At 51.5% G+C, this 18,590-nt stretch overlaps 1 protein-coding gene across 4 annotated transcripts in view; it reads right to left on the bottom strand.

Annotated features, from left to right (window-relative positions):
• The window catches only part of Frmd5 (FERM domain containing 5), a 244,617-nt gene that overhangs the window by 12,665 nt on the left and 213,362 nt on the right, over positions 1 to 18,590 (bottom strand). For all 4 annotated transcript variants that reach the window (XM_055624449.1, XM_055624612.1, XM_055624534.1 and 1 more), the window contains exons 5-8: positions 12,521 to 12,618; positions 10,394 to 10,517; positions 7,145 to 7,232; positions 1,198 to 1,286 (exon numbers count right to left, since the gene is read on the bottom strand). In XM_055624449.1, the coding sequence (XP_055480424.1) occupies positions 1,198 to 1,286; positions 7,145 to 7,232; positions 10,394 to 10,517; positions 12,521 to 12,618 (399 nt within the window). The remainder of the gene's footprint in view (positions 1 to 1,197; positions 1,287 to 7,144; positions 7,233 to 10,393; positions 10,518 to 12,520; positions 12,619 to 18,590) is intronic.

Below are 18,590 nucleotides of genomic sequence, written 5' to 3'. Positions count from 1 at the left end.
GACCTGAGTTCAATTCCAGGTCCCACGTGGTGGAAGGAGAGAACAGACTCTGAAAAACTGTCCTCTGACCATCACACGTGTGCAGTGGTGTGATCACACGTACAAAATACATAAATGTAATTCAAAAAGTTGTTTTTTTTTTTTCTTTTCTAGCTATTCGGTGGTGGCACACGCCTTTGATCCCAGCACTGGGGAGGCAGAGGCGGGTGGATTTCTCTTGAGTTTGAGGCCAGCCCTGGTCTATAGAGGACAGCCAGGGCTACACAGAGGAAAGCCTGTCTCAAAAAAAAAATCAGATTTTTTTTTTAAAGGACATAAAAAGTGCTGGACATGGCAGCACACACCTTTAATCCCAGCACTGGGGAGACAGAGGCTGGTGGATTTTGTCTCCACAGTAAGTTCCAGGACAGCCAGGGCTATATAGAAAAATGTTGTCTCAAAAAAAAAAACAAAAACAAAAACAAAAACAAAGCCACAAACAAATGAAAATAAGCCAAAACCAAAACAAACAAAAAAAGAGGACATGAAAGGGGCCAGGCATGTATTGGGGTGTGTGAGGTCCTCTAGGGGAATGACAGGATGGGTTGGGGTGGAAACTATCAAGATACATTGTACATACGTACAGAATTGTCAAAAAATCCAAGTATTTTTAAGAAATATTATAGGTGCTCAATTGTAGAGTCTCTTGATGAGAATGGCAGATGTTTGTATGGATGGGGCAGCAAATACGTCCCAGGATGTTCAAATGTCAATCGACACACAAAACCTGTGGCCAGCCACACCCCCACAACAAAACAAGGAAGGGAAGCAAGGGCAGAGTAGTAAGGGCCCTGGGCCATGAATTGAGATGATCCTGAATGGCCTTAATGATGCTGGCTGTGGCCCTCAGCGACCGATGGACTCAAACACTTGGGGGACCCCCTTCCCTTAGGTTGGCTCCAGTGCAGGCTTCCCTCGAGATCACACCCCAGGGCCCTCTGTGTCTGCAGAGGTTGCTGGCTCTCAGTGACACCCCCTGAAAGAACAGAATTCCTCAGAAGAGAAAACACTGCCTTGGCCAGTTCATTCTCAAGGCTTTGGAGGAGGTTGCAAACCACATCGGCCCACACAGACAGAGGACCTGGGTACCACAGCCCTCCCCAGTTAGTGATGTGCAAGGAACCACATCTGTCTTCTGGAATGAAGACAGACACTCACCATTTGATGAAGTGGACTCTCTTGTTTCCTTGAAGAACAACAAACCCGAAAGGAGTGAAGGCCAGAAACGCAGCATTTCCCGACACATCCTGTAAAAGGGAAAGATTTTTTCACTGGGCCAGGAGGTGCAGGTAAAGGGGAGAAAGGGTGCAAAACACACTATTCTAACTCTGCGGTAGTGGCAAAAAAACCTTTGGTCCCAGCACTCAGGAGGTGGAGGCAGGAAGATCAGAGGTTCCAGGTCCTCTTCAGCTACATAGTGAGTTCAAGATCAGCCTAAGCTTCGTGAGAAGCCTGTCTCAAGAACCACAGACAGACACCCATGCTATTCAGCGGAGAAGCGGGGTAGCTGCCTTTTAGTGGGTCACAGTCAGAGCTCAGGGCATTTAAGAGCACAAGACCATGGCTCGAGGCCCGGTCTTGCTTCTTGCCAGGGGAGCCTCGGTGCGATGGGAACTGTACACTGGATACAGAGAGAATGCCAAGACCTTATGTGTTACTGGCGGGATTTTAAAGTGGTCATGGTCGCATGCTCAGACCCGGTTACCACAGGACCCAACAGTTCCACTTTTAGGTGTATGCCCAAGGGAGTTTTAACATGTCTATAGGGGCACGGATGTTAACAACTCTACAGCAGCCAAACAATGTGGGCATTTCCAGTCCAGCTGGCAGAGAAAAACGTTCGCCAACTGCTGGGTGAATAAGCAAGTGGCAGATGGCGTTGCACTGGAATATTATTCAGCAGTAAAGAGGGAAGAGGACCTCATGTATACAACATGACTGAATCTTTCTGGGGATCATAAAAATAGTCTAAAATTAGATGGTGGTGGTGACTGTGAGTTACTAAAAACCACTGGACTGCACACTTAGAAGGCTGAATTTTATGACAGGTGAAGTGTGTATGTATGTAAATGGTTACCAGTCAGGCCCGTAACCCTAGCTTCTCCCAGGGCTGAGGCAGGAAGATTCTAAATGAAAGGTCTGCCTACAGAGCAAGTTCAAGGTCAGCCTGGGTAACTCAGTAAGAAGTTAAAGAACAAGGTTAGGGATGTGTTTCAGTGGCAGAGCACTTGCCTGGCATGTGCCAAGCTCTAAGTTCAGCCCCAAGCACTGCCAAGACAAGACAAGATGAATGAGCTAATGGTCAGGCTATCATCATCTTGGTACCCCTAATGCCGTGGGATTCCTACCTCAGGGGCATTTAGATGGAGACAGAAGCAGTGGCAACCGGCTGAGTGGAACCACGGCCGGGAACCACAGGCCGCCGGGGTCTGTCTGTCGGCACCAGGCTTGGGATTTTGCTGAGCAAGTGGGATGCAGATGCGTCAGAAAGAGTGGGGCTTGCTACCCTCACGCGGAGGAGTGCCACGCGGAAGAGGCTGACCAGTGGATGGAGAGATGGGGTGAGGATCTGCTTTCAGGATACATGAGTGATGACGGAGATGGCTAGAAAACTCTGCCATCAAAGAGGGTAGTTCTGGTTTCTCTCATCTTCCAAGCTTTCCACCCTGGCATACATATTTAGCCTGACTGGCTTTAGAGAGACTGGATCCCCTGCAGGGCCCAGCGAGCCTTGCCTCGAGGGAAAATGTATTTGCTTAATTTAAAGCTGCCTCACAGAGTCAGGCTTGCAAGTGTGAGAATCTCAGCCCAGGCATAGAATCACCATCATTTCCTCAGGGCTGTGCACATCTAGACACCTGGCCTTAAGCACAGTGTCGCTTAACCCAAAGGCCTAGGGAAGGGCTTTTAAAAGAAGACGTAAGCCTGCTTCCTTCTGTCGTCACATGGCCGGGCTTCCTCCTGCCAGTCACCAGTGCTGGGAGTAACAGCATGAGTACCAGGCACAGCACACAAACATGGTTCCTGCCAGGAGGCAGCGGGTCTACCTTAGCTGATTTGGCATAAACAAGGGTCAAGGCAAGTGGCATTTGTGGGGAGAATGCCTGAGGGAGGCAGCCGATCTCAGATACAGGGTGGGCATTGGGCATTCTGTCCCTGTGCAGGACGGACCCACAGACGCACGGAGAGAGGCCTCAGTGGTGTAGAACAGGCTAGCGGGAGTATAGCAGATATGGTGTAGCACTGTGATGTGGGTCAGAGGGGGCCCTGGGCTATGGCAGGGGAAGTACATGCTTACAGGGATAAGAGAAGGCTTGAGCAGGCAGACATAGGAAGGGTATCTCATAACGTCTTCTGAGACACAGGAAAAGGCCTAGAAGGAAGAGCAGCTAGAGCAGTGGTCCTCAGCCTCCCTAAGGCTGCGGCCTTTTAATACGACTGTGCTGACCCCGGCATACACTGATTTTCATTGCTACTTCACAACTGTAATTTTGCTACTGTTAATGAGTCGTAAAGTGAATCACTCATCCTCAGAGCTTGCCACCCTGATACACACATCTGTGTTTTCCGATGGTCTTAGGTGACCCTTGAGAAAACGGCTGGGCTAGGGGGGCGGGGGGGAGGTCGGCCTGGGGAAGGAAAGTGGAGCAGAGGGAGCCGGGTGGCTGGAGGGCCTCTGCTGCGTCCACCTGTCCACCTTGCCCCATCAGCAATCGGGCAGAAAGGTGCCCGTGCCACGGGCCTGTTAGGCCCAGGTCTGGCTGTACTGCATGACTGTAGCCAAGTCCCTTGATGTCTCCACATTTAAGTTAGTGCTGTTACCTCAGAAGTTCTGCACAGCGGACGACCACAGACGATCATGGCCGTGTCACTATGAGCATAGCTACTAACGCTGTCGAACAGACAAACCCTAACATCTGACTTTCTTTCCTTCAATGCTGACAGTTAAGGTTCTCTTTGCTTGCTTGTTTGTTTTCTGAGACAGTGTTTCTCTGTGTCGCCTTGGCTGTCTTGGACTCGCTGTGTAGACCAGGCTGGCCTCGAACTCACAGCGATCCGCCTGCCTCTGCCTCTAACAGTGCTGAGATTACAGGTGTGTGCCACTGTGCCCGGCTTAAGGTTTTCAGGTTGGGAAATGGGTGTGGGAGCTAGGCCGAAAAGGCAAGTCTTGGGGCAGGAAGATCCGGGTGGTGATGAACTTGCAGCGAGTAAGAGGAAGGGATTGGAGGCTGCAACACAGTAGGAGCAAGTGAGACCCACAGCAAAGGCCAGAGGTGGGTGACGCCTGCCAGCCGTGTGACCCGGACACCCTCCGGCAGCCTCCCCGCTGGTCCTACGACCAGACAAGGACACTCCGGCAGAAAGCAGCCGTCAGCACGCTCAGGGCCAACGCTGGCTTCTTAATCAGTCCAGGAGCCCAGAGCCCAGCAAGGCATTCTGCCCTCATTTAATTATCAGAACGATCCCTCTTCTGTCCTCCCTGGGGCTGCATGCCCCAGATTCCCTGGGCCCAGTCACTGCCTCCCTGTTAATAGAAATCATCGGTATTTATTACACCGAGCGTGCCGGCTTATTTCAGCTCTCCTTGTAGCGACATTAAGGGGAGCGCTTGCTAGCTCGTTGCCGAGGTGAGGCTACTTGATGATAAGAGTGAGGACTTCTCAGTTGCTCTCCCCCTCGGAAGGCTGAGGAAACATGGCCAGGCCCTAAAACAAGGACCCGGGGGTCATGTCTTGAGTCTGCAGTGGGGCCTTGACATGGCCCAGGCCAGCAGGCAGCTCAGGTCTGGGAATGTGGGATAAAAGTCCAATGAGGCAGCTGTTCTTTCCCCTCCCACACAGTCAGGCTTCTCTCCTATAGGGCTGCACAACAACAGAAGTGATAGTTCCGATTTTTTTCTCTACCACTCAGAGCCTTTCGAACTCTGGCTTTCTGGTGCATCAATTTTCTTACCTACAGGACAGAGAGAAGAGGGCCCACCCTGAGACTGGCCTCAGAGTCAGTGACAATTACCATGAAAGTACCCACCAGCCCTGAGTGGGACGGGGACCCTGCGTGGCTCCCCTCCTTCTTCTCTAGGAGTTGAAAAGCTACAGCCATACAGAGAATAGAGCCTGGTTCCCTCTTGCAGCCTCCTCAACCTCTGGGTGCCCAAGATGGGACTAAGTTGTCAAAGCCAAGGCTGAGCCAGGAATCCACAGCTCTGGAGCGCACATGACCTGAGGCTGGACACCAGTCTGGCTGTCAGGGTTCACGGCTTCCATGGGCCATAGCAAAATCATACCCCCTGAGGTCGGCGGGCATGCCTGGGGTACTGCCTGCCTACTCACCCCTCTGACGGAAGGCCTCAAGGGGACTGGACTCTAACACTGAAGGGATCTGACAGCTTCTAATGAGCACACTCTCTTCGGGGGTGTGGGTACACGATTGTGGGGGCTTCAGGGCTGGTTTTGTATAGGGAAAGCTGTACTCGTCTGGTTTTTTGAGGTCTGAGAGTGACAGACTTTCAGGGAACAAGCTTATTGCTTGCTAACCCCACAGATGAGAAGAGTGAGGATCAGAACTCAGCAAGGCCCCAACAGTTGGTCAGGACTGGAGCTTAGAGCCAGATGCCCCCGCAACGCTTCTGTCCTGTGAGGTCCCTGCCTCCTGCTGAGAGTGTCTAAGCAATCGACAGAGTAGCTAGAAGATTTTTGTGTTTTAGTCAGCATCTTACTTGTGTAGCCTGGAAAGCAGGCTGGCTTAGAACTCACAGAGATCCGTTTGATTCTTCCTCCCGAGCGCTGGGATTAAAGCCACGAGCCTCAGGCTTGGCTAAATGTGCAGGCCAGGCTGGTCTCAAACTACTGATCTTCCTGCCTCTGCCTCCTCAACATATGCTACCAGTGTGCACCATCACGACCAACCTACACCAGTTTGTTTACACAGAAGGCATATATTTAGGAAGTGTTGTTAATTCCTTACCTCATCTATAGTCTGTAGCTGTGTGTAGATGTGCCCACGCCTGCTGGCCTGCCTGGCAGCAAGCTTCACAGCGGACAGGTGTGTGTGTGTGGCGGGGGTGGGGTGGGGGGGGAAGGTTTGCATTCCACTGTGCCCTCCAGGTTTTTATTACTTCATAGGCAAAGTGAAATCCCCTCACCAGGGCTTTGCCCCTTGTGCCCCTTAATTTTCTTCTATGTTGGAGTGTCTCCCCTCCCTCCAAATTCAGATGCCGAAGTCCTAGCTCCGAGTACTGGGAACGTGACCTTTTTTAGGGATATGGTCTTTAGAGATTAAAATTAAGCCAGGGCCGTGAGGTGGAGCCCAAGTCAGTGTAACTGATGGCCTTTGAGAAGGGGGAAGATTCTTAGACATGGAACAGGCGGAGGCGGGACAATGGCAAGAGGCAGGTGAAGGCGATGGCCACCACCAAGCTGAGCCGGCTAGGACGCAGCCTTCTCTCAGGGCCCTCCGAAGGAAGCGACCCCCTCCGCACCACGAGGCAGCGCTTCCGGCCCCTAGCAGAGGCAGGACACGCTTTAAGCCACCGCTGGAACGTTGTGACGGTCACCCTGGGAACGCATCACGCCTTTGCTTACACCGTCCCTTCAGCTAGGAGGAAGACCGCCCTGACCTTTCTGGCTCCCAGTCTTAGAGCTGTTGGCACTGCAGGCGGTGACCAGCATGTCAAAGCAGCAGGGACGGGAAGGAAGGTCTCGCTGCTCTCAGAGGTGGGCGTCTCTGAAGGGCCAGCAATTTCCCAGGCAGCGGCCCTGGCTGGTTCCCGCTTCACCCTCACAGGTACCTAATGCAGTCAGTGTAACCCCACTGCGGTTCCACGTGGGACGCGCGCCACCGCGGTCAGTGAAACCCTCTCTTGGAAAGAAACGAGATCAAGGGTCAGGAAAGGATGGGCGGTTGCTGAGCGCCTGCTGATGGCTTCCTGCGGGGCCCTTCACGGGACTCCTGCGTCCATTTCCGCCGAATTACCCACAGCTGCCAGAGTGGGGCTTGGCTTCTGCCCCCCGATCCCGACAGTGATGTGGCAGCGCTGAATTGAGAGGGGGTCCCAGGTGGAGGTGCTCCCGGACCCCGAGGTCCCTCCCCACGGGAGGAGGCTTACCTTACACGGGTGAGGGTCCACGCCGTAGGTCTCTAATGTCTGTGCCTTGCGTAAGAAATTCAGCTCGGACGTTGCTGGTGTTTGACCGCTGGAATGAAAAGGAGATGGTCTCAGGGCTCCCGTCCCAGCGGCTCCCCAGGGGTCGTTCCCTGTTAAGACGTGAGCACCTGGGCGGACCCTGCTCTCTGCTGCAGCCGCTGCAGCACCTGGGAAGCTCGGTGTGAACGGGGGAGAGGGTGCGGGGTCATTTATTCCATACAGCTGAGTCGAGGAGGCAGGTCTAGCTGACCTTGCTGGGAGGAGGCTCCATAGGAGAGCCATCTTTAGGCAGTAAGTCTGTGTGGGGGAAGAAAGCAACAATGGGGCATTTTCTGCGCACACACACACACACACACACACACACACACACACACACACACATAGTCAACCTTTTCACTTGAGGAAGGCTTTGTCAGCTCTCTGGGCCCCACTTTGGCTGGGAGAAGGCTTTGCCACTCCCCTGGGCATTAAAAAAAAAAAAAAAAAAAAAAGACTTGATTAGAGTATGCCACACACTTTCATAGTGTTCCCCTGCCTGCTTGGAGAACCAACTTCAGAGACTCCAGCCTGAGGTTAAAACTCAGAGTGAGGGCCGGAGAGATGGCTCAGCGGTCGGGAGCACTGGTTGCTTCGCCAGAGGACCTGGGTTTGATCCCTAGGACGCACATGGCAGCTCACAACCTCTGTAACTCCAGCCCCAGGGGACCTAATGCCCTCCTCTGGCCTCAGAGTGCTCTGCACGCGCACCGCACACAGACACACATTCTGGCAAAACATCCATACGTACAAATAAAACTTTGGGGATGGAACTCGGGGTGTCAGGCTTGGTAGCAAGTGCCGCCATGTAAACCATCTCACTGGCCAGATGTTATGAGAAAAAAAAAATTATTTTTGAGACAGGGTCTCACAGTGTCCTTGGCTGGCCTGGAACTCCCTACGAGTAGGCTGGTCTTGACCTTGCCATCTGCCTGCCTCTCCCCCCCAAGTGCTGCAATTAAAGGTTATCCGACATCACTTCCAGAAGTCAGAGGTCGTGATTTTGTGGCATTTTACAATATTCAGGAGACAGGGGAAAACACATCTGTAGGCTGGCTACTGGCTACAGCTTTCTTGTCTATGAGCTGATCTGGACCGGCCTCCAAAGGGCTCAGCATACCCTGTTGGTGAGGCGAGCACAGGAATGTAGGGCTCCCGGGAGAAGCCGAAGGAGATGCTGCCATGCTGTGTGCAGAGGCCTCTCCTCCTGCCTGCCTCCGGGACTGTGTAAATGAAGCCACCACGGAGTCGGCGGTGGTGGGTGGCACTGGCTCTGGGCTCCCCGGCCATGCAGAGCCGTGGAAAAGCAGACTGTGAAGGCGTCAGCTCTGCTGGCTGGCGGGCAGGGACAAACACTGCCCGTTTCTAAATTCACCATTTGCCTAAAGTCCTACGGCAGAGAAGGAAGCAAGCCCACCCAAGCGAGAAGCAGGCCAGGCTCCCTCGGGTGTGCCCCTGAAGAGGCTGCTGTGCCTCGGCGCTGTGGCATGCCAGCCTTTGTGCCACTTCTGGAAAGTAGATCAAGGAACAAGCACACAGCCTGAGCCCACGGGAGCTGTCGGAGTCGCAGAAGGGAAGAAAACTCGGGCTTTTCACACAAGGAAAACGAGGCAGAGTCCATGTCTGCAGGTTCCAGGGTGAAGGTGAGCCCCCACACCTACCAACAAACCTGAGATGCGAGGAGGTGTTTGGAAAATGCCTATGTGGCAGCCACATGCCAGCATCTGCCTTCTAGGAGTGTCTTCATTCCACGCTGGAATCTGTTAGCGTCTGGAGTTGACTCAGATCTCCAGGGTCCTCCCATTAGGGTCCTCATTTCTTGAGGAATGCCCTGCCTTGAACTAGCAGAAATGTCCCTGCTGCCTGCTGGGCAGCCAGCACACGTCCTTGATGGGAACCCACAAGTAGGTCTGTGTCATACCCATCCTTACCACAAGGGGTCACCATTTCCCTAACAGTGACCAGGCCGAGCCTGGGCGCTGCACTGAGAAGATTGGAGAAACCCAAGATTGCAACTTTGATAGGAGCCTGTCGGGTCACCCCAGACACTGACCATCTGTTTGCAAATGCTAAGGAGGCTTTCGGTTATGTTCCTTCACAAAACCTGTGAGGGAAGGTGAAGGTTTTGGGGACAAAGTCATGGTGTGGTAGGCTCAGTTTAGGTTCGGCGTTGGCAGAGGCACCCTGCCCCACGGAGGCATAGTCCTTCCTCACTACAGAAAATGCACGAATCTTGGCGCAGATTAAGAATTTGTAACAAATGTCTCCCCATTCTTATCCACTACCCTATCTCCAGTTTTCCCACAGACACACGGAATTTGTCCACTTTATTTCCTCCCAGAATACTCTTCCATGAATGATTCAGGTTGGGACTACAGTCTGTGGCTTTCATCTTCCTTTGCTTCTTTTTAAAGTGTCTTAAAAAGGGAGCAAAACGCACACGGAAGCCCATGGTTTTGTCTAATTAAGATGCACCAAATAAGGAAAAATAAACACAATTCTTATTTTAAGTGTAGTTTAAATTTAATCTATGTTTTCTATGTTGTTTAATACATTTTTTTTTCTTATTATTGCTTAATTGTCTTAATAAAGAAAATGGCAACCCGGCTTCTGTTAGTTTCTAGCATTCCCGTGCACATACCTTTGCTTTAGAGAGTTTACCCATCTGGGAAACCTGTGTTCTAGCGTGAGACATGTGTACAATCCAGACACTCTACCGTTGAACTTTAAAAAAAAAAAATCTACAGAAAAGCCTATTTCACGTGGGTGAAAGGCTGATATTCATATTATGGCTCTGCATAATCTGGGTAGGCTAAGCCAGGCTGAGGAAGACAAGGCTCTGTGGGTATCAGCCACGGCATCCCTGGCACAGGAGTCTCGGGCATGCTGGGTGACAAACCAGGCCCGACCCTGCTTAGCTTCGAGATGAGACAGGATAGGGCACCTTCAGAATGGTGTGGACTGCAGCGTCACATTTAATCCCGAGCCTAAACTGGCCTTGGTGGAGAGTTTGGCCCTGCCGGGGGAGGCTGTTCTGTCATTGGATCCCTGAAAACAGGACATCCCACCAGTGCTGGGAGCGTTACTCTGCGTGAGCAAGTAGCCTCTGAGAGCACAGGACACCGCCCAGAGCTGTGTGCTCAGTGGCCAGGGCCTCAAGAGAGTGTCACCCACCTGAGTTCGGTCTTGTGAATCTCGGCAATTTTCTTTTCCAGCTTTTCTGAGTGTTTCGGGAAAAACTGGAACTTGGAGCTGTAGCCTTCGGGGTGCTTTCCCGGGTCATAATCCCCAATCTCCGCTTTTCCAGGGCAGGAGAGAGAGAAAACAACAAGGTAAACGCACAGCTCAGGGGCCAAGGCGAGAGGCAGTCCCTGAGCTTGGCCGTGCCCACAGGGAAGGGATGCAGGCCTTCCTTGTCCTGTTGTACACTCCTGGCTGAGAGATGGTATGGCTGACCCTAGCTCTGAGGCCACAGGTAGATTGGTAATACGAGAGCAGCAGAAGCCGGTAGTGTGGTTCCCCAGGAAGGCTTGGGAGCCATGCTCTGCACGGCGGCAGCAAACAACGAGCTTGGTCAGGAAAACAGAACTCCTGTGCCTCAGTTAGATACCCAAATGCCATGCTGCAGATGTCAGCAGGAACAAGAGAAGCTGCTCTGAGCCCCAAGCCTCAGTCCACGTGGAAGCAGATAAATACATCCAGTGTTCACGGTGGGCTCACCGGTAGGTGCCTGGACCCAGTGGCCAAGGGCAGGAGCACTGGATTCTAAGGTGGCTTTCCCAGCGCCACGCCCAGGAAGGTCACCTCCAAGGCTGTGAGGCCTGTCCTGTCCTACCAGCCTCCCTGAAGGGTAGTTCAGAAAAGGAACGAGGAGCTTCCAGCAGCTTCCTGGCTGTCCCCCTTCCTTCTCTTGGACAGCAGCGCACACACACACACACACACACACACACACACACACACACACACACACGTCAGCTAAGGCGAAGCGAACGCTCAGAGGAAAACAAGGCCCCTGTCACAGCTCTGCTCTGGCCTGTGCTTTTTACTGCAATTATAGCATCTTCCAAGTTATCCAGGGCCGAGCTTGGTAATGGCAGATGTCTGTACCCCCCAAGTACTGGGGAGGCTGAGGCAGGAGGATGGCTTGAGCCCGAAAATTCAAGACCAGCCCGACAACACAGTGAGACTATATTTCAAGAATAAACAAAAATAAAACAAACAAACAAAAAAAAAACCAAACCAAACCAAACCAAACCAAATCAAAAAACCAGCCAAACTCCAAATTCCTTGGAAATTTCTGTGGTTTAACAAAAGAGATTGCTTTCCTTGAAGTATGAGTGACCTTGAACCTTGAGGTCATTTACTTTGATTTTATTTGAAAAGCTTCAAAAGGGAAAATAGTGATGTTGGCTACCAAATACTTTTTGAAAAAAAAAAAATTGATATAATTATCAGGGTGGACCCGAGGAAAAGACTTCATTAAAAGAAAAGTTCAATACTGCTACCAGAGCAGGCCCGACTTCCTCTTTCAAAAAGAAAGGGGGACTTTCTGGAGGCCTCTGGATGCAGGGCACCTGCCACACTCCCCACGAGGCTGGTCTCAGGGCCAGGGCCCCACGGGCTCACTTCCTCTCTCCTACACCTCAGCGCTGACCTCTCTCCTGCCAGCAAGCTCTTTGCAGGTCCTCCTCAAGCTGCTTCTGAGCGTCCCCTGATTCACAATCAAGGGTTCATGTTTTTAATGGAAACTTCAGCCATTTCTGCCTGGAGGACGAAGGAAGCTCTGAGGAGCAGCACTTGAGGGTCCTCAGCTTTCACGAGAGAAGGGCATGACAGTCCCCACATTGTCACGACACATTCCCGTGGCCAGTGTGGGAATCAGCAGCAGGCGGCTCAACTCTTCCTCATCGGCCTTAAGAAAAGGCTTCTCACTTGAGAAGACTTGTGACACTGAGCGCTCTCAGCTGGGACGGCTGCAAGGCTGGCAGCAGAATCCCATCATGCCTCAGGCTTCGGAGAGTTGCGTGAGAGGGTGAGAACAGTGGAATCTGAGCGCTCCCCAGCATCATAGGGACATTAGCCTGATACAGGACAAGGCCGCAAAGGTCAAAATGACCGCAGGGGGCTAGCTGTGAGCTGTGGGTGCAGGGGGCCTCTGGGCTCTTTGGCTCTAGACGACCCTGGCAAAAATCCTTTAACTTGGGACTCTGCTTCAAGTTAGGAGTTGTCATCTGTGGCAAATGGAGTAATGTAATCAGGACTTAGCATGAAAAGCAAATTCATCCCGTCCAAAGTCATTACCTTGAAGGATATAGGCCGCTAATAAGGCGGCATCCGATGTTTTACAGAGGAGACGGCCATGGTAGAGATCCCTTTTGATCTGCAGGAAGACCAAGTACCTGCAGAGAAAACAGAGCATGAACTAGAGAGGATTGTTTTCAAGACATAAATATGCAATATGGGCCTATCAAAGTCCATGTCAGGGCATTTTTCCTACATTTCCATTTTTTTTTTCATACCATAGAACGAACGCATTTTCCATTTCCTTGCAGGCTCTCAGGTACTTCGCTCTGAACTATTAATTGTTTAAGAACTGGATCAAAACAACCTGTCAGTTTCTGCTATAGCTAAACACTGACATATCACTTCCGGGTAGAAGCAGGCCCCCTCTCCCTTTAAGGCCCTGCCTGCTCCAAAACGCTGGGATCTGGTGGGAACCAGCCCTTGTCAGGACACAACCGAGAAAAACTGTGCCATCAGCGATGGGGAAACTGGGCCTGCCATGGCCTCTAGAGAGGAATGGTGAAGGAAGAGGTCAAGAGAAGAGGTCAGCCCGCGCTTGTCAGTAGACTCTGACCCCTGCAGATTATTGGCAGAGGTCAATCAGATCCTTCCAAATCCAAACAAAAAGTGAGAAGTGTGTGTGTGTGTGTGCGTGGCTGGAGGGAGGATTTGCTAGCTAAGAGCAGCTACTGCTCACGCAGAGGACCTGAGTTAGCTTCCCGGCATCCATGTTGGCTGGCTCACGGCCCATTGGCAATGCCAGCTCCAGGGTATCTGACATCTTGACATAATCTTCTAGATACTGCATGTACCTGAACATACATGCAGGTGTGTGCACAGACACCGCCCCCCCCCCACACTTTAAAATGAAGCAATTAATTACAAAACGTGAGAAGCGGCCCTCACGTGGGAGCGTAGGAGCAGGAGCCTGTGAGGTGATGGCGCCGGGCAGTCCTTGCACTGGGTAACTTGCCTGCTAGGACCGGTACTGTACAACTCACGCCTGCTGTCCCACTTCATCCTCACGCAGCACTCTGACGAGTGCTTTTGCTACCTCCGCTTCCTCCAGGGAAAGCTGAGGCGTAGGTAGTTTTCTGACAGACACATGACTAAATGGCAGGGGTCAGCTCCACGTTCATGACGTCAGGACTCCTGACTCTAATGCTGCAGCTCGCCGAGACCGTAACTGCTCTGCAGTCAGTCCCTCGGGCCGTTGGATGGCCCCGACGCTTTCTGCCGACAGTCACACGGATACCCTCAGATGAGTAAGTCCCAGGCCCCTCATGGCGGAAGCTACCAGCTAACCCAGCCCTGGACTCTCCACCCACCCACGTACTGAGATGGCTCGCTACGTTAAACTTGATAGACTTTGTTAGACAGCCACACAAGACCACAGCAACCCGGCGGGGTGTGTGTATGTGTGTGTGTGTGTGTGTGTGTGTGTGTGTGTGTGCAAGGAGTAATGTAGCCAGCACATGATTTCTTTCAGTTCCACAAACTTCGACCAGCAGGATTCAGGGCACCTCTGGATAACTGGTTTCCTCTGTTTTATATTCAGTCTAAATTACATGTCCAGTTAATCAGGTAAAAATGTTCAAAGAGAGAGGACCGCCCACAGTGCGATGTTTGGAGGAGGGAGGGAGCGAGTTCTGGGCTTGGAGAGTCAGTCAAGGTCAAGGAACAATCTAGTCTCTCCTGGAGCCTTGCCACTCAAAGCCTAGCCCCACGCCGGCAGTGTTGACATGATTTGGAGCCCGCACCTTTTCCCAAGCTCCTCATGTGCCTTGAACAGAAGAGGCAGAGCCTGAAGAAATGCTAACCCATCCCTTTGACCAACTCAATACATGGTGCCTTCCTCAAGCCAAAGGGAAGGGAAGGGTTTCTGCCTGGGGGGTTTGTAAGAGCCCTTCCTCTCCTTTACCAAACCCATTTGGCCCTGACATACGCCAAGAAAAACTGGCATCACGCAGAGTGAATAATTAAGATGGAGCTATCAGCTCCAGCCTGTCTGCACTCTGCTTCCCACAGTGAAATGCCACACGGTATGTGGGAGAGGCGAGCCAGGCGGGCGAGCAAGCACTTCCCTGCCTCTCGCTGTTCCAACTCCCACCTTCCACAGGTTTTGGCAGGATGTGGATAGAACCTTTGCCCCCAACTGTTGCTCCTTTCCTGGGCTCAGATTCATTCTCTACTCCTTTCTTGATGCTCTGCTCATCTCTGACTGAAATGTGAGACAGGACGTCCTGGGCTAAAGGAGATGTTTCAAACAGTACCCATAAATCAGCATGGTGATTCTCTGTGTCACAGACTAAGGCACCCCTCCACCCCCACCCCCACCCCAGCCTGGGGAAGCATGTCAGAGGTGCATCTGTGGTTTGAGAAAGCTGCTCTAGAGTTTCTGACCCCCGGCCGTGTGGCAGGTAGCAGGCTTCCTCACACAGAGGCCTGCTGCTTTCTAAGGCATTGCTATGGGTAGGCCCATGGCAGATGTCTCAGTGACCTGGAATTCACGAAGCTCTCTGTGGCCAGGAGTCCTTTGGACTTGGGATGGTAGGACAGCTGTAGGGGGTTCAAGGGCAAGGCTACACAAACTCTCAAGCAATGCCAGGGCAAATGGAAAGAAGGAGGGAAAGTATATCCTCAAGAAAATGTGTCATTAGAGAGGAGGAGGAAGCCAGGTGGTGGCAGCACACGCCTTTAATCCCAGCACTTGGGAGGCAGAGGCAGGCGGATCTCTGTGAGTTTGAGGCCAGCCTAGTCTACAAAGTAAGTCCAGGACAGCCAATGCTACACAGAGAAACCCTGTCTCAAAAAACCAAACCAACCAATCAAACAAACAAACAAAACCCCAAATGAACAAACAAAATATGGATATATAAATCTCTCTACCTCATACATTTATATTTATGTATGTATACATGTGTATATGCATATATATCTACACCTCATATATATGCATATATGTATATATATGGGCTGGGAGATGGCTCAGTGGTTAAGAATGCTTGTGCTCTTTCACAGAACCTGAGTTCAGTTCCCAGAAGGGTGATTTGACTGAAACTCCAGCTCCAGAGTTCTGGTCTCCGTGGGCACACATACACTAATTAAAAAAAAAAAAAAAAAAAGATTCTACTTTTAATTTATGTGTGTTAAGGTCAGAGGACGGCTTGTGTGAGCTGATTCTGTCCTTCCACCAAAGGATGCCGGGAGCTGAACTCCGACCCTCAGGCTTGTCAGCAAGTGCCTTTCCCTGCTGAAGCCCAGCGCTGGCCACCGCCTTGTTTTGAGGCAGGCTCTGTCTTCTTTCTTCTGCTGCTGTACTCTCTGGGTAAGCTTCCAGCCAGTCCTCCCCACCCCCACCTCATGAGAGGAGTACTGAGCCTGGGATTTCAGAAGCCAGCGGATGGAGTTCAGGTCGCCAGGCTTGCTCAGCAGGGCATGCCCATGGGGCATCTCACTGGCTGCTTTGTTTGTTGTTGTTTTGTTTTCAAGGCTTTGATTATCTCTCTCTGTCCTTCCTAAGGCCAACTACCTCACAGGTACTATGGAAAATACTCCAGAGCCGGGAACACAGTCCCTGCTCTCTCACCTGTAAAGGAAGGGGAGGCAGAGGACAACATGAAACAAAACGCTAGTAACCGCCGTTTCTGAGTGCACACTCTACCACTGCACACAGCCTTCCTCCGTCAAGCCTCAGGGAACTCCATGAGCAGCTGCAACTTCTACCCTGTTCTTCATACACGAGGGAGCTGTTGGCCCTGCTGTTTGTTTGCACTGCTGACTGCCCTGTCTCACAACTAAAACAACAACAACAACAAAACCCCTGAGATTTGAATCCAGGCCTTCCTGATCTCTTAGCCAGGGGTCGGCATGTAGGGGCCGCGGCTGTGCTTTCTGATGGAATCGGATTTTACTGGAACGCGGCCTTGCTCATTCATGCATCGTCTATGGCTGCTTCCAAAAGGCGCCGACAGAGCCGAGTAGTTGTGACAGAGACCATATGGTTCCAAGAGCCCGGAACACTCACTTTCTGTCCCTTTCCAGAAAGGTTTGGCAATCCATGCTAGCCTAATGGAGGCACAAGTAATACTAATTGAAAGAATAGATGGCTGGGGACCCCACGTGTTGATGCGCGCTGTGTTGATGCGCGCTCATTCATTCTGTTGAACTCTTGAACACCTGCTGTGTGCCCGGCCCTCTGTGTCCGGGAAGGTGCAGCTGTGTTCACTGTTTCCTTCTGGCACTAAAGTTCTCACAGAGTTCATCTACCTGCAGGCCCTGGTGAAAGCAAAATCTGGCGCCTAACTCTCCATTTCCTTGGCCCCATCACCAGTTTAGATAATCTGTTTTGTTATATTTTAAAATAACAAATCTAATCTATATAGTAACAAAAGCTCTGTTTTTTTTTAAATTTTTAAAAAAATTATTATCATTTATTACAATTCATTCAATTTGTATCCCGGCTGTGGCCCTCTCCCTCATCTTCTCCTAATCCCACCCTCCTCCCCTCACACCCCTCCCCCAGTCCACTGATAGGGGAGGTCCTCCTCCCCTTTCGTCTAACCCTAGCCTATCAGGTCTCATCAGGACTGGTTGCATTATCCTCTGTGGCCTGGTAAGGCTGCTCCCCACAGGGGGAGGTGACCGGAGAGCCTGTCACTGAGTTCATGCCAGAGAAAGCCCCTGCTCCCCTTACTAGGGAACCCACTTGGAGACTGAGTCTCTGGGCTACATCTGAGCTGAGGTTTTAGGTCCTCTCCATGCATAGTCCTTGGATGAGGCATCATTTTCTGCAGGGCCCCCAGTTTTTATGGCTCCTTTTGGAGCTCCTGTCCCCTCCAGGTCTTTCTATCTCCCCCTTCTTTCCTAAGATTCTCTGCACTCTGCCCAAAGTTTGGTTATGAAAAAGACCATGAAAGACCTGTATGAAAAAAAAAATTGTTATTTTTTTTAAATGACAAAGGAAATTAATCAGGATATGAAAACTAAATGTGTCCGGTGGGAAAGACCCAATGGATAAAGTGACAACAGGTTTTCACGCTCCAGCTCACGCCTCCTTAGCCTGGCTCTATAGGAATGGGGGAGACGGCAGTGAAATTTAGGAGCAAGACTGCCAGGAAAAAAGAAAAACCTGACACGCTGACAGCTAAATTAGTTTGGCAGCAAGGTGGGATGATGAGATGAAGGGCTCAGAGCCAGGAATGAGCTATGAGTACTGAGTGAGGCTGGGGCAGGTACCAGGCTCTTAAGATCAGCAGGGACGTGAATAAGAAACCTGGAGCTAACGGCTTTTCAGAATGCTCCAGGGAGGGACGAAAACCGCACATCAGGCCAGGCGCCCCATGGCTCCAACCACCGACAAGGCGAGGAAAGTGCGCTCTGGGGAAAGAAGGCTGGCGAGGAAAAGAGCGAGGGGAAGCTGTCTGAGATGGTTGGTGAGGCTGCACGCAGGTGCCGGAGCCAGGGCACACTTGCTGCTGTCCTTGGAGTCTGCTGACTTAGGGAAAGGCCTGGCTATGATCGCAGTGCCGTGCTCACATGGGCCGGGTAATCAGTGGGGCAGAGAACACACTGAGTTTGCTCCATGCCAGCTTCCCTGGGGGCTGGAAGTGTATTCAGAAGTGTTAAGACCCCTTCCCTGGGTGTGGTGACACAAGGCTGTAGTCTCAGTAAGGGAGATGCAGTGAGGAGAACTGTGAGTTCAAGGCCAGCTCAGGCTACATAGTGACACTCTCAAGAAAACAAAAACAAAACAACAACAACAACACAAACCTAAGCCCAAGCTGGGCCCTGCCTGGATTTATGATCCACAGAACCCGTGATAATAAATGCTTATTTTATTTATCTGTTTAGCTACTTGGTTTTGTGAGCTGGGGGTCTTTATTGATCATACCCATCCACATTACCTCCCTCCAACATCCCCCAGGACCCCAGTCCAAGACAGTTTTACACAGCCTGACCTGCCTCAAATTTTCACTTTTGTTTTAAATTTAAAAAGTTTTTCTGTGTATAGGTATTTCGCCTGTATGTGTGCCTTTGCATCAGATGAGTGCCTGATGCCAAAGGAGGCTAGACAGGATATCAGACC

The sequence above is a fragment of the Psammomys obesus genome, unplaced genomic scaffold (genome assembly GCF_907164565.1).
Source record: "Psammomys obesus unplaced genomic scaffold, mPsaObe1.curated_primary_1811, whole genome shotgun sequence".
Taxonomy (NCBI): Eukaryota; Metazoa; Chordata; class Mammalia; order Rodentia; family Muridae; genus Psammomys; species Psammomys obesus.
The sequence above is the reverse complement of the archived record's forward strand: the minus strand, read 5'-3'. Positions and strand labels throughout refer to the sequence as shown.